The sequence below is a fragment of the Mercenaria mercenaria genome, chromosome 1 (genome assembly GCF_021730395.1).
Source record: "Mercenaria mercenaria strain notata chromosome 1, MADL_Memer_1, whole genome shotgun sequence".
Classification (NCBI taxonomy): domain Eukaryota; kingdom Metazoa; phylum Mollusca; class Bivalvia; order Venerida; family Veneridae; genus Mercenaria; species Mercenaria mercenaria.
The window spans coordinates 82,799,066-82,815,126 of record NC_069361.1 but is presented as its reverse complement, the minus strand read 5'-3'; the positions used below and the strand labels follow the sequence as shown (position 1 = coordinate 82,815,126).

Here is a 16,061-nt window from a genome sequence, read left to right as displayed (position 1 = left end):
GGTCGCAATGCAAAATGTTGGTTTTCTCATGGTGTGGCTCATTACTCATGTTTACGTTTGTTTCAAGATTACGTCCTTATAGAGACTTTTGACAGTTTTGAAAACACCGTTGCTTAGGCTAGGTCTGGTATTTTTTGGATTTTTACGCGTGGAATTAATTCTGTAGCCTATTAATTAATCCAAATTTTAATTAAGTTTTTTTTATGATATCATTCGCAGAAGTTGAAAAGTTTGAAGAAGAAAGATTGAAAAGAGAGAAAAAGAAAGAATCGAAATTAAAAAAGCTTGTGAGTATTCAAACTGTCATCAGTTTCATTGCCAATCACTTTAGACAATAATTATTCATTTCACATCACTGTTGCAAGTAACAATTAATAGCAGTTTATAGCCGATATTTTTGTTTCACAATGGCTTTCATCAAGGACAACTTGTCTGAATGAAGTTTAATGTGACTGTATTTATTTTCTTTGTGATTTTTCATTTATAGCAATAGTACAATAATTATGCTTTTTACTTAGAGACTGTAGAGGGAAGAGATATATGTTCAGTTATCATTGAAAGCTTGGGCATTAAATTGACCTTAATTTGTTTATATTTTGATAATAATGTGAGCTTTGTCCATAGACGTACATTTTATCTCTTCAGAATAAATGACTTAATTAGTTTTATTGTTATGTTGGTTTATAAACTTTATATGGTAATATTGACAATGTTTGTGTTTTAACTGATTTTGTTTCTGTTTATACAGGGCAGTATTTCCCAAGGAAAACGACTTTTAATGGCTTCAAAAAATGTCGTAGAAGAGTAAGTACTGTGTGTAACAAGATTCCTATTATATTGTCTGTGTTCATGTATGTTTGCTGTATGTTGTATGAACTACATATGTATCCAAAAACTTTTCTATATTTTATATCATCTGATTGAATGGGAACATCAATTGTGAAACACTTCTGTCTGTATTCACAGTTTGATAAAACTGATCCATCTGCTTCTTTACTTTTATGCATGTGTTCTTTTGTCCTGGCCCCCTAAATTTTAATCATTAGCAGTAAAACAGGGCTGTCTTTGGTTGAATACTTCTATGTTAGTCAGGCATCAGTAGACAATTTTTAGTATTGATTCATTTAATTTATGTTCATAGTGCCTAAATTTACTGGTCTGAAATCATTTTGTCGGGGATTCAAATGTGTTTATTTATAACCAGAACGTAAAGATATTTTGGCACTTTCATTAATTAAAATGTTTAAAAGTGAAATTTTAAATTGATTGTACCTTTTACAGACTCTCTGTATCTTTTGTCAAAGTTTAAACCTCTCAGTTATTCTGTGATTCAATATGATCTGTGTATCTGAAAGTTGAGGTTTGATATGCATTCTCCGATAACTTTGTAAAAAATGCTTCTTGTTCTGCTTTATCCCTCCAAGATCCTTCCTTACCAAATGAATTGAATTTGCCATGCAATTAAAGAAGAAAAATACATGTATACCACTGTACAGCAAAGATTTCTTTATAAGTTCACTTTCTCCCAGAATAGTTGTACTTAAACTACAAAAAATATTAAAATTTTCAACCAAATTCGATCTTTGACTAAAAGTTGTAATAGATGGGCTGTATTGTTATTTTCTTCTGAAACTCTGAATTATTGCTTATAAATGGCTTAGCTGCCTCATCTTCCGATCAGAAGGATTTTGATAAGACCTATTAGAAAAAGAGTTGGAAATGTTATGATTAACCTAAACTCTTGATTTCAGCAAATTTGTTGAAAGTCTAGTATCAGTTTTTGTATAAACTTATTTTTCCATTGCAGAGAAAAACTAGATATACTCATAGACGAAAGCGGTAAGTCTGGAGCTGACTTGGTCATAAATGACATTTGTGTTTCTTGAGTCTTTCTTTAATAGTTGGAATTAGTTAAAAGTAGTTAAAATAGGTACTTCGCTTGTATTTCACAAATATGAACAGGCAGAAAAAATTCCGTATTGTACCTTTTAAATTCCATATTGTACCTTCCGTATTGTATGCTGCCAGACTACTTTCATTAATATGCATGACCTGACACAGTTCTGTAAATAGCCAACATAAAAACTTCACTTAGTGCCATTTTGATATCGATAAACATTGAACATTTTGTTCAATAACAAAACAACAATCAAAAAGGTAGAGGTATGTAATAAAAGGATCATTATAACTGTAGCTAGATCTGGGGTTTTGTATTCGGCTTTCATGGATTTTGCAAGGTCAGATCACACTCTGTGCTTGCAAGCCTCGTGAGGTCCGATCTAGCAAAAATCCACTCCAGCCGAATACAGCAACCCAGATAGGGCTACTGTTATATTAACCCTATTATATTGTTCCACAGGATCAAAAGATGACGAAGATTTTATTGAGACAAAGGAGATGTCTAAATGTCCCGGCTATGATCTTCTGTCAGGAAGAGAGAGAAAGGTAACATATATTTTGTACCCTTGTTAGTTAAAAAGCACGAAGATCTTGAGTACTAAGCTGTTAGGTCTGTATGTTTAAGAACTATTTTAAGACCTATGGCAGAAAGGGGAGGACAAATAGAATTTACATATACTTTTAACCCTTAGCTTGCTGGCGGCAGATGATTCTGCCTTTGCGACCAGTGCAGACCAAGATCAGCCTGCACATCCGTGCAGTCTGATCATGGTCTGCACTGTTCGCTATTCAGTCAGTAAATTTTCAGTGCAAACCCCTTTGAATAATAAATGGTACGGTCCAAATTGAAAGATGGACCAGTCCATTACAGAAATACAGCAGGGTAAGGGTTAAATTATACAAGACTGCTGTTAAAGGAAAATGGTTGATACAGGATGGTAAATGTGGTAACTGTTTTACTGTGAAAATGGAAAAAATGTTTCCTTTTTAGATTCAGTGCAATTAATAACATAAAATGATTTGCTGTAATAGTTGTAATTATCTTCAAAATCATAATGAGAATAGAACAATTGCCTTACTGTTTAAAAGTTAGTTCAATGCCCTGTTCCCACTCTTTTTCCTCCAAGTAAAAGATCCATGTCGTCTGCTCATTTTAAAGAGAGATCTATCACTCTCCCCCTCCATCACCTATGTTTAGAAAACCAGATGAAAATTAGAGTGAATGGCTTCACTAAAAAATATTCTTACATTCCAGTGAGGAAGCTGTTGATTGAATTTGGTTGTATAGAGTTACAAAAATTTGTTTTGATGAAACTGTTCTAATTTAATTTGTTTTTAACTCGATTATTCAAAGAATAGTAGAGCTATTGGACTCACCCATGCGTCGGCATCAGCGTCGGCGTCCTGATTTGGTTAAGGTTTTGTATGTAAGCTGGTATCTCAGTAACCACTTGTGGGAATGGATTGAAACTTCACACACTTATTCACTGTGATAAACTGACTTACATTGCACAGGTTCCATAACTCTATTTTGCTTTTTTACAAAACTATGTCCCCTTTTCGACTTAGAAAGTCTTAGTTAAGATTTTGTATGTAAGCTGGTATCTCAGTACCCACTAACGGGAATGGATTGAAACTTCACACACTTGTTCACTGTCATGATCTGATATGCACTGTGTAGGTCCCATAAGTCAAATTTGCAATTTTTTCAAAATTATGCCCCTTTTTGGACTTAGCAGTTTTTGTTTAAGTTTTTGTATGTAAGCTGGTATTTCAGTATCCACTTAGGGAAAGGATTGAAACTTCTCACTCTTGTTCACTTTATGAGCTGATAAGCACAGTGAAGGTTGCATAGCCCTTTTTAGCTCACCTGTCACATAGTGACAAGGTGAGCTTTTGTGATCACGCAGCGTCCGTCGTCCGTCCGTCCGTGCGTTAGTCCGTCCGTCCGTAAACTTTTGCTTGTGACCACTCTAGAGGTCACATTTTTCGTGGGATGTTTATGAAAGTTGGTAAGAATGTTCATCTTGATGATATCTAGGTCAAGTTCGAAACTGGGTCACGTGCCATCAAAAACTAGGTCAGTAGGTCTAAAAATAGAAAAACCTTGTGACCTCTCTAGAGGCCATATATTTTATGATGTCTTCATGAAAATTGGTCAGAATGTTCACCTTGATGATATCTAGGTCAAGTTCGAAACTGGGTCACGTGCCATCAAAAACTAGGTCAGTAGGTCTAAAAATAGAAAAACCTTGTGACCTCTCTAGAGGCCATATATTTTATGATGTCTTCATGAAAATTGGTCAGAATGTTCACCTTGATGATATCTAGGTCAAGTTCGAAACTGGGTCACGTGCCATCAAAAACTAGGTCAGTAGGTCTAAAAATAGAAAAACCTTGTGACCTCTCTAGAGGCCATATATTTCACAAGATCTTCATGAAAATTGGTCAGAATGTTCACCTTGATGATATCTAGGTCTAGTTCGAAACTGGGTTACGTGCCATCAAAAACTAGGTCAGTAGGTCAAATAATAGAAAAACCTTGTGACCTCTCTAAAGGCCATATTTTTCATGGGATCTGTATGAAAGTTGGTCTGAATGTTCATCTTGATGATATCTAGGTCAGGTTTGAAACTGGGTCACGTGCGGTCAAAAACTAGGTCAGTAGGTCTAAAAATAGAAAAACCTTGTGACCTCTCTAGAGGCCATATATTTCATGAGATCTTCATGAAAATTGGTCAGAGTGTCCACCTTGATGATATCTAGGTCAAGTTCGAAAGTGGGTCACATGTCTAAAAAAACTAGGTCAGTAGGTCAAATAATAGAAAAACCTTGTGACCTCTCTAGAGGCCATATTTTTCATGGGATCTGTATGAAAGTTATTCTGAATGTTCATCTTGATGAAATCTAGGTCAAGTTCGAAAGTGGGTCACGTGCCGTCAAAAACTAGGTCAGTAGGTTAAATAATATGAAAACCTTGTTACCTCTCTAAAGGCCATATTTTTCATGGGATCTGTATGAAAATTGGTCTGAATGTTCATCTTGATGATATCTAGGTCAAGTTCGAAACAGGGTCATGTGCGGTCAAAAACTTGGTCAGTAGGTCTAAAAATAGAAAAACCTTGTGACCTCTCTAGAGGCCATACTTGTGAATGGATCTTCATAAAAATTGGTCAGAATGTTCATCTTGATGATATCTAGGTCAAGTTCGAAAGTGGGGCACGTGCCATCAAAAACTAGGTCAGTAGGTCAAATAATGAAAAAACGTTGTGACCTCTCTAGAGGCCATATTTTTCATGGAATCTGTATGAAAGTTGGTCTGAATGTTTATCTTGATGATATATAGGTCAAGTTTGAAACTGGGTCAACTGCGATCAAAAACTAGGTCAGTAGGTCTTGAAATAGAAAAACCTTGTGACCTCTCTAGAGGCCATACCCTTGAATGGATCTTCATGAAAATTGGTCAGAATGTTCACCTTGATGATATCTAGGTCAAGTTTGAAACTGGGTCACATGCCTTAAAAAACTAGGTCGGTAGGTCAAATAATAAAAAAACCTTGTGACCTCTCCAGAGGCCATACTTTTTCATGGGATCTGTATGAAAATTGGTCTGAATGTTCATCTTGATGATATCTAGGTCAGTTTTGAAACTGGGTCAACTGTGGTCAAAAACTAGGTCAGTAGGTCTAAAATTAGAAAAATCTTTTGACATCTCTAGAGGCCATATTTTCAATGGATCTTCATGAAAATTGATCTGAATGTTCACCTTGATGATATCTATGTCATTTTCGAAACTGGGTCACGTGCGGTCAAAAACTAGGTCAGTAGGTAACGTGGGTCACGTGCTATCAAAAACTAGGTCAGTAGGTCAAATTGTAGGAAAACCTTGTGACCTCTCTAAAGGCCATATTTTTCATGGGATCTGTATGAAAGTTGGTCTGAATGTTTATCTTGATGATATCTAGGTCATTTTTGAAACTGGGTCATGTGCGGTCAAAAACTAGGCCAGTAGGTTTAAAAATAGAAAAACCTTGTGACCTCTCTAGAGGCCATTTTTTTCATGAGATCTTCATGAAAATTAGTGAGAATGTTCACCTTGATGATATCTAGATAAAGTTCAAAACAGGGTCACGTACCTTCGAAAACTAGGTCAATAGGTCAGATAATAGAAAAACCTTGTGACCTCTCTAGAGACCATATTTTTCAATGGATCTTCATGAAAATTGGTCAGAATTTTTATTTTGAAAATGTCTAGGTCAAGTTCAAAACTGGGTCACATGAGCTCAAAAACTAGGTCACTATGTCAAATAATAGAAAAAACGATGTCATACTCAAAACTGGGTCATGTGGGAAGAGGTGAGCGATTCAGGACCATCATGGTCCTCTTGTTTCCATTTTTAGCTCATCTGATTTTTTGAAAAAAAGTGATGAGTTATTGTCATCACTTGAGCGGTTGTCGGCGTCGGCGTCTGCGTCGGCGTTGCCTGGTTAAGTTTTATGTTTAGGTCAGCTTTTCTCCTAAACTATCAAAGCTATTGCTTTGAAACTTGGAATACTTGTTCACCATCATAAGCTGACCCTGTATAGCAAGAAACATAACTCCGTCTTGATTTTTGCAAGATTTATGGCCCCTTTTGTACTTAGAAAATATCAGATTTCTTGGTTAAGTTTTATGTTTAGGTCAACTTTTCTCCTAAACTATCAAAGCTATTGATTTGAAACTTGGAATACTTGTTCACCATCATAAGCAGACCCTGTACATTAAGAAACATAACTCCATCTTGCTTTTTGCAAGAATTATTGCCCCTTTTGGACTTAGAAAATCAGTTTTCTTGGTTAAGTTTTATGTTTAGGTCAGCTTTTCTCCTAAACTGTCAAAACTATTGCTTTAAAACTTGCAACACTTGTTCACCATCATAAGTTGACCCTGTACAGCAAGAGACATAACTCCATCCTGCTTTTTGCAAGATTTATGGCCCTTTTGGACTTAGAAAATGTCAGATTTCTTGGTTAAGTTTTATGTTTAGGTCAACTTTTTCTCTTAAACTATCAAAGCTATTGCTTTGAAACTTTCAACACTTGTTCACCATCATAAGCTGACCCTGTACAGCAAGCAACATAACTCCATCCTGCTTTTTGCAATAATTATTGCCCCTTTTGGACTTAGAAAATCATTTTCTTGGTTGAGTATTATGTTTAAGTCAACTTTTCTCATAAACTATCAAAGCTATTGCTTTAAAACTTGCAACAGTTTTTCACCATCATAAGTAGACACTGAACATCAAGAAACATAACTCTATCCTGCTTTTTGCAAGAATGATGGCCCTTTTTAGACTTAGAAAATCATGGGTAGGACAATATTTCTATTACACAAAAAAAAATCAGATGAGCGTCAGCACCCGCAAGGCGGTGCTCTTGTTATAAAATTGTGCCCCTTTTTCGACTTTTGTATTCATTCAATTGACAAGGCTGTTGAATAGTCCAGCGTTGCTGTCCTCCGACAGCTCTTGTTATTTATTGAAATGTTTACCATTACAGTACGTTCCTTTTTCATCCCAGTTGGATTTTTGGAGCATTTCTATGTTAGTTTTTCCGTCAGAGTCTTAATATTTAAGACTCAATAAATTAAAGTAGGCTTTTGTAATTTTCCAAGATGTAGTTCTGATAAATTGATTGAATTTGATAGGTTATTTTTCATCCTGAAAAACTTAGAATTTTGTCTTAAAAGAAAAAGTACTTTTTTCTGTAAAATGAGCGTTTTTAACTACATAAAGTGAAGTTCATATACTTGTACAATTTTAGCTTTCAAAACATTCTGTTTAAAAAACATTTTTTGACCTTTTTCAGTTGTGTAACACAATAGGTATGACTCCGGCCAATTACATGACTGTGAAAACCTGCATAGTTAAGGTAACTATATCTTTCATATCAAATTAATACTTGTACATTGTATGGCTATTGTACCAAAGGAAGATTGGGATTTTGATATTATCGTGTCTGCCTTTTACAAATATTTGTCCATCTACTTCTTCAGAACTGCTTGTTGGATTTCAGTCAAACTATACACAAGATCAGTATCAAACCAAGTTTCTCATATTGCCATTGTTTTAATGGCAGTTAGTCCTAAACTGACATTTTTGATTTCAAATTTGGTAGAGAGGCTCAGTGTTGAGCCAGGTTAAAACATATCACTGGCGTTTTAAAATCAAATGTATTTTGGTGGAGTCGGGTTTCTTAAATTTCATGTTGCCAAAAGGTAGGCATATAAGAATCGTGCTGTTGTCTTGTTTGTTTTGTCTTTTCAGCTTAAACACTGTGTAGCAGCATTCAAAGGTTTCAAACTTTGTATGAATGATTGTTCACTAGTACAGTAGTTTAAAATTCAGTGTTTTCTCTTTGCTCTTAATAGGATTACCTTCATCGACGGAATGGGTATCCAGTAAAAATACGTTACCCTAGTGGTATGGACAAAACGCACAGGCGACGAATTATGAGTTTTCTTGCTGACAACGGCTGGATAGGACTTACCTGATAAACGTTCCATAGCACACCTGTGATATTTATCTATATAACACTTCCAATCTTGTGATATGCAAAAAATGGAGAGGACTTCGAGCGGAAGAGTATAATGTTGTTGTGGAAAGTGACAAGGATGAGGAACTTTCTGTGGCATTAGAGGGGAGATCGTTCTACGTATGGGAGATCACTCTATCTGTATATGGAGATAACTATATTTTTGAAATACTGGTTTCTCGACTCAAGACTTAGTACACTATGTTCAGTGATCACTAGAGGCTATTGTGATTGTTTAGCGAATGTGAAAGGCAATGTTTTCAAGTTGAGGTAAAAATGCTCTTGGAGAATTTTATCTGAACTTTGTATTGATTGAAAGTACTATGTACTCTAAGTTGTTTTAAGTCTGTTATAGTGAGTGTAGGTTGGATATATTGATGCTGAAGTATTGTGTAGAGCGACTGTATTAGTACAGAAACTTTGAATTTTTCATCAATTTATGAAATACTTGAAAATCTTTGACATATCTGGCTTTCCAATTATCTCTTTAAAAACCTGTGAAAGTAGGGAAATGTTATTTTGCTTTGCATAAGTAAAAGATGGGAGTATTTTTGATTGAAATTTCAATAGTTTATTTTTTTGTTCTTACCAAGAAATGTTACAAAGTATATTTCTGACATACTGCCAGCTCAAAAAAGGTGGAACCATGTTTTAGCGGTGCAAGTTACATGTTGATGTGTTCAGATTTGTTTGAATGGTGTTCCTTTGTTGAAGGGGTTAACAAGTTGGACATTTATTATTCGCCCCTGAAGAAAGTAAATTTTGAAATATTGTTTTGCACGTAGTCGATCAGTGGACAATGTTTCAGTATAAACTGTCAAATGCTGTGGCCTTGGACTGTCAAACTTCATATGATAATTTGGTTTGGTCAAAGGATAACTGATATTTTCTGGGGTCAATAGGTGCAGACATAACCAGCAAACTAATGATGGTTTCTAACCAATAGCTAAAGAGCATTTTTACATTTGATGGTCAAACTTAATAGTCTAGTAGATATTCAGTAGATGACTCCTATTGTTTTAAGGGTCATTTGTTTCAAGGTTAAGGTCATAGCACATATGAGACAGTTCTGACCAGCCCTCAGGGAGATGACGAGTGCCAGACTTAGTATTTTACAAACAGCTCTTATTGTAATGCATTTGTCAACTTTGAAGAATTTTTGTGTTCAGATTTTATCATTTTAAGTACTGCATTTTCATTACATATTTATAATCATTCATAAGCATTCATTTTTCATACCGAGTTTATTTCAACCACTGTCTTGTTTCAAAACCATAAAACATAAGTAATAGAAATGAAGTAAGAACGAAGTTCCTTCTTGAATTTCATTTTTAGTTAGTTCAATATAATGACCTGGTGAATTAGTAAGTTTGGCTGAGGTTTCTTTTCATCATTATCAAGGTGGTTGTGATGTCAGTGGATGGCAGTAAGTCATTCTTCTGGGTCTAGGATCTTGTAATTTACTTCTGTGGCAACATTTTTCCTTACTGAAAACTGCTCAATATGAACTGGATATGCTCTATATGAACTGGATACAAAATAGGGTCTTGAATGAATATTGCCATTTTGGTGTTACATTTTTATGTGTCACTTTCCTAAATCATATTTTTGTCTGTTATTAACATATTTTTTAAGAAACTTGATTTAGTGAAATTTTGAATCTCCATTTTCCTTTTCATTTAATGCATTTGAATCAGTTTTTTTTGTCACATTTTTAGTTGAAAACAGAATTTATCAATTTGATCCAAATTTTCTTATATTTTGATAATTTTATTTTTTTTCATTTTGATAAGAAGTTTTTCCCCTGTATAGTTTGTTGTTGCTAAAAATTTACTGTCTGCTTTGACATTTTACGTAAGAGATGATAAAGTTCGCGCTCATGTCTTTATACAGTGAAACTTGTATTAAACAGCCAGAGAAGGGAGCAAGTCAGTCGGGCTGCTTAAGGTAGGTGGTTGTATAAGACAAGTTGAAATTAGCAGAAAAAAATTTGGGAAGTTAGCTGACTGGACACTTAATGCAAGTGACTGCTAAATAGAGGGGACTACATAGGCTGGTTCAGCTGTATTCACAGTTAGTTGCATTGAATTTTATTGTGACTACAGCAAGTTGTTTACAAGTTCTTTCAAAATGTTTAATAGATCAAATGTTAAAGTTCTGTGTTCCAGAATTGTTAATTTCTCTTGTTATAAATGTTACAAAGATATGTTAAGAATTGTTACTGTTCCAAAAAAAAAAAGGCGCATATTATTAAAGTCATATTTAAGATGAGAAGACTACATGTACTTAATCTATGCTTCATATGTGTAAACTATGTGTGCCTTTTGTCTTTTCTTTTTAAAAAGATAGGTGAATTTTCCACACACAAAATAGGTGAAACAACAGTGGGTAATTGCTATGCTGGTCTATGAAATGGAAAGAGAAGCCTTGGGGTTATCAGTTATAAAAGAATAATAAGTACAAGTAGATTATTTATAAAAATGGAAAGAGGAACTTCAGGGGTTTCAAATCTTACAAGATGATGTAGTCAAGAATAACTAATAAACTATCATAGTACTTGTATATGAAATAAAGTTTTTTTTATTTAGTGCAGAAAAACCTGATAGAGAATTATATATGTAATACAAGTAAGTCATTGTAGTCAAGAATAGATATTTTTCTTGCAAAGGTTCTTGTATTTTACTAGTGCTTTTATTATTGTAGTATTATCGGAAACAGAATACATTTAAGCAGTGGCCTGCTTCCTATCTCGGGAGGTTCAGAATGAATCTAGTGCCAGAAATATACAGTTGTTGTCTGCTTGTAAATTAGTATGTGCACATGCGTATTTATTTTATACCATTTTGATTGCGTGTATATTACACTTAACCATTTTCATTCATTCTAGCATATTTTAAATGGATTATTTTTATCCATTTTGTTCGTGCATTTTTAGCTCACCTGTCACATAGTGACAGGGTGAGCTTTTGTGATCACCCTTCGTCCGTCGTCAGTGCGTCCGTCTCATGCGTTCGTCAACAATTTCTTGTCTGCACGATAGTGCTTTCATTTATGATTTGATTTTAACCAAACTTGCACACAACTTGTATCACCATAAGATCTCGGTTCCTTTCTTGAACTGGCCAGATCCCATTATGGGTTCCAGAGTTATGGCCCCTGAAAGGGCAAAAATCAGCTATTATGACCATGTCTGCACAATAGCAGCTTTATTTATGATTTCATTTTTACCAAACTGGCACACAACTTGTATCACCATAAGATCTTGGTTCCTTTGTTGAACCCGTCAGATTTCTTAATGGGTTATAGAGTTATGGCCCCTGAAAGGGCCAGAATTAGCTATTTTGACTTTGTCTGCACAATAGCAGCTTCATTTATAATTTTATTTTTACCAAACTTGCACACAACTTGTATCACTTCAGGATCTTGGTTCCTTTCTTGAACTGGCTAGATTCCATTGTGGGTTCCAGAGTTATGGCCCCTGAAAGGGCCAGAATTAGCTATTTTGACCTTATCTGCACAATAGCAGCTTCATTTATGATTTGAATTTAATCAAACTTGCACAAAACTTGTGTTGCCATAAGATCTTAATTTTCTTTGTTAAACCGGCCAGATCCTGTAATGGGTTCCAGAGTTATGGCCCCTGAAAGGGCCAAAATTAGCTATTTTGACCTTGTCTGCACAATAGCAACTTCATTTATGATTTGATTTTAACCAAACTTGCACGCAACTTGTATCACCACAAGGTCTTGGTTCCTTTCTTGGACTGGCCAGATTCCATCATAAGTTCCAGAGTTAGGTCCTTTAAAGGTCAAAAATTGGCTATTTTGGCTTTTGCAGCCATTTTGAGACTTCATTTATGGTTTTATTTGATACAAACTTCCACAATATCTTCAACAACAATAAATCTTGGATTCCATGACAAATCAGATCTAATCGTAGGTTTCAGAGTTATTTTATGCCTGATTACCTCCCCTGATTATAGTCGAAATGGATTTATATCAGTAAGTACTTATAGGACTTATTTGAAATTTCATTATTGTCATTAGTTGCACTGAGCCAATCAGGGTAGATAACTATGGATTGATTTTATGTCAAATTACCTTAATTACTTTATTTCAAATTAAAATGAATATATCTCCGTAACTGATGAAGATACTGATCTTAAATTTCATTTATGTCAACAGATTTATTTGGCAGATCCTTCTTTTGTTCACTTACAATAATTGTCTTTTAAATTGCTTCCCTTTTACATTACTATAAATAGCTTATTTTTAGTAACTTCTTTATTTTTGGCTGTAGGAAAAAACCGAGACCACTTTTCTGTGGTACAACATGGATGGTACCTCTAATATTTAGGTGTATTTTGACATATCTGTACCTTGTAAGAATTTTTTTTTCTTTTTGGTTAAATTTCTTTCCTTTGTTGTTCCTGACCTTTAGGACTTAGATATTTTTTCTGAGGACCTTCTTGTCCTCAAGTGCAGTGATAACAGGTGAGCGATATAGGGCCATCATGGCCCTCTTGTTCAATATTTCATGCACTTCTAGAAGTTGGTGATTGGTTGCTCCAATTTTTTATGGTGATTTGATTTGCAAGATGGTGACGCCATTTGCAAAAGGCGTGGACGTAACAAAAGGGGGATTACTTTGTAAAAGAAACGTGGTCATTTTCATGATATCTCATTGTATCAAATCATATAGTTTGAATGTAAAACTGTAAATATGTTTTTATTTATGTGTATGTGGTTTTTACAAGTAATAGTTTTATATTAGAATGAATGTACAGTACAGAATATAATATATTGGATGTCTGTTATTTAATTTTCACATGGATGATGCAGAGTGCTCAATGCTTGTAAAAAAAACCATTCAATCAAATCAAAATATTCGTATTTTTATAGCGTTTCCCAGAAAAAGGCATTTGCTTCGAGTATGAAATCAAAATCCATGGACATATAAAAAAAGCAGTTAAGGTTGATGTTAAAAGCATAAATGCAGTTTAAATTGATAAAGATAACTCTCAAGCTATTACAGGTTTTAAGGAGGTAGGTTACCTTAATATTTGTATGTGCGCATGCCCAACCGGAAGCTAACGTGACGATTTACGACAACGTTTACGACAAACTAAATGTGTTTGTATATCCATTTATCAGAAAAAAATCATGAACCTGTCTCCCATCTGATGCTTAATGGTTTAATAATGCAAAAATAATGGATAAATTGCCGCAGAAACGCTTCAAAACATTGTTGCTTTAAAATGACGTCGTGACGTTACGTGTCAGTTACCGCGCAAAATTAATAGCTTTTATTTTAAAGTACGTAATTCTGTGCATTTTCTTTATTTGAACTATTTTTAAACAGCCATTATTTGCTGAAATATTTTTTATGTGTCTTTCGCTTTGAATAATAATCAATATTTTGCTTCTTTTATGTAGTTATATTGAAATGTTATGCGGAATGTAAGAAAATAATGATGGTAACCAATGTTATTGGGAATATAGCTGGGTGAAAGGTTACTTAATACGACCATTTTTAAATAAAAAAAATGGTAGTTTGATTTGTAATACCTATTTTTCAGTTTCCGTTGATAATTTGTTACTTACATATTAAAACTAAGCTCTAGAATTGTTCAAATTTCAGTAGAAAAATGTGGTTTCTTGAATTAAATTGATGTTACCTTGGAAACGAAGCCCGTGACCTATATATCTAAATGTAAAATTCAAAAGCGTTGGCACTGGTCTATTAAAGGAACACAGCTTCGCCTTTTTATTTGCATTTCAACAATATCCATAATAATAATAGCAGCATGCAGAACGATTTTCCATAAAAAATATCAGAGGAGGGGTACTGCTGTAAGTATTTTAAGCTGTAAAATTTGTTTAGATAAATGCAGATAACACGAAAATATTACTTACGTTATAAATTAAATGTTTTTAAAGCTACATTAACAAGAAATATAATCTTATTAAATATTTTTTATAAGAAACTGCGATAAAAAGCTAGATATAAGCTATTTTAAACATCCCTGTTGCCATGGTTACTTTAAACTTTAAGAAAAATAGGGTACCATGCAAAGCGCTTGGTATTTTGCTAATAATATTACCCAAATATTCCATGTTGGTCATTAACAGAATGGCATTGAAGCCGTCGAAAAACCTGTTTTCATACATAGTTGTTTAAAAATGAGAGAAAATGCGTTACCATGGAAACACAAGCCCTGCGACATATACATTTTAAACTTATATTAGAAAGCTAACGCGCATACTAGTAAAATTATTAATTATGCAGACTTCTACGGATAACAATGAAACCAAAATACACTGAAAACTGTTAAATATACGTATTTTTCTTCTTCTTTCTATATAAAATACCTTTGGAGGGTCATGTTCTTCAAACCTGTATAAAAATTGTACTTGAAGGGCCAGAGATAAACGAAATTGAGATTGTAGCAGTTAAAATATTAAATTACAAGAAATACAAAAAATTGCTGCAGTTCAACTAATTTGAATTTATTCTGGTAACAAGGTAACCTACCTCCTTAACAAAATCAAAAATTTTGGAAATGAAAGGTTTGTGTAATGTGCCAGATTTTGCCTGCTATCTTATTTCATATCTTAATTAATATTTCCTGAGTTCCCTTACAGTAAATATTTCAGTACTGTTTGATATGTTACCTTTATTTCGATAATCTCATTTAGATAAAGAACAAGAAATATCAAAAGCTGAAGTATACACATAATACTGGATTCCTTTCTTAACCTTTAGGCTGCTGAATTTCTAAAATGAACTGGTCGATCATTTAATGTGGGCAATACCATTTATCATTCGAAGGCATGTCCACTGAAAATTTACTGACAATAGCAAACAGTGCAGACCAAGATCAGCCTGCAACGACACTGTAGACTATGATTAGCCTGCACGTCCGTTCGTTCAGGCTGATCTTGGTCTGCACTGGTTGCAAAGGCCAGCAGGCTAAAGGTTAAATTGTGTGTGGTAGTGTTGTTTTAATTAAGGACTGTCAAGTATCACAATTTCATACCGTAATAATTGTATTAATGCTCTTAACAATGATAAAATGCTCGAAATAAAAAAATATCAACTGAATATTGAAGTTTGTGTTGTTTTTGTGCCGCATAAAATGAGTGTAGTGGAGCATACGAGTGTATGTCAGTCTGTTTGATCTATTTGTTAGGAAGAGAAGTCCTGTATCCCACAAACACATTTAAGTTTTCCTTTGTTCAAGCTTTGATTCATGTTTTTGAAATGAAGGAAAAGTTCATTACCATCGTGTGCAGCGTTCAGAAAAAATTTGGTTCACCCAAGCTGAAGACTGGTATGTGAGCTATTGTGCAAAGCCAGATCTGCAGTTTGTCTCGACAACTTTTCGGGTGAAGCTGCTTCAAAGAAATTCTTCAAATTTACTGTGAACTATTCCCACTGTCTACATAATGCTTGGAAATACTCAAATCTGTATGTCACTGCGATCTATTTTTTACACAATAGGCAAGATAATTTGCCTGTAAGTGTGATGTAAATGAAACGGGATGGATAACCAACTTAAATGATGTTTAGTTTCTCATTCCATGCTG

The 16,061-nt window shown here is 34.2% G+C and overlaps 1 protein-coding gene across 1 annotated transcript in view; it reads left to right on the top strand.

Moving 5' to 3' along the window:
* Nucleotides 1–15,576, top strand: part of LOC123532275 (transcriptional adapter 2-beta-like) — a 32,460-nt gene extending 16,884 nt beyond the window's left edge. The window contains exons 11-16 of the mRNA XM_053552538.1: nucleotides 220–287; nucleotides 749–804; nucleotides 1,808–1,839; nucleotides 2,360–2,445; nucleotides 7,747–7,809; nucleotides 8,309–15,576. Of these exons, the coding sequence (XP_053408513.1) occupies nucleotides 220–287; nucleotides 749–804; nucleotides 1,808–1,839; nucleotides 2,360–2,445; nucleotides 7,747–7,809; nucleotides 8,309–8,431 (428 nt within the window). The 3' untranslated portion in view covers nucleotides 8,432–15,576. The remainder of the gene's footprint in view (nucleotides 1–219; nucleotides 288–748; nucleotides 805–1,807; nucleotides 1,840–2,359; nucleotides 2,446–7,746; nucleotides 7,810–8,308) is intronic.
* The last annotated feature ends 485 nt before the right edge of the window (nucleotides 15,577–16,061 follow it).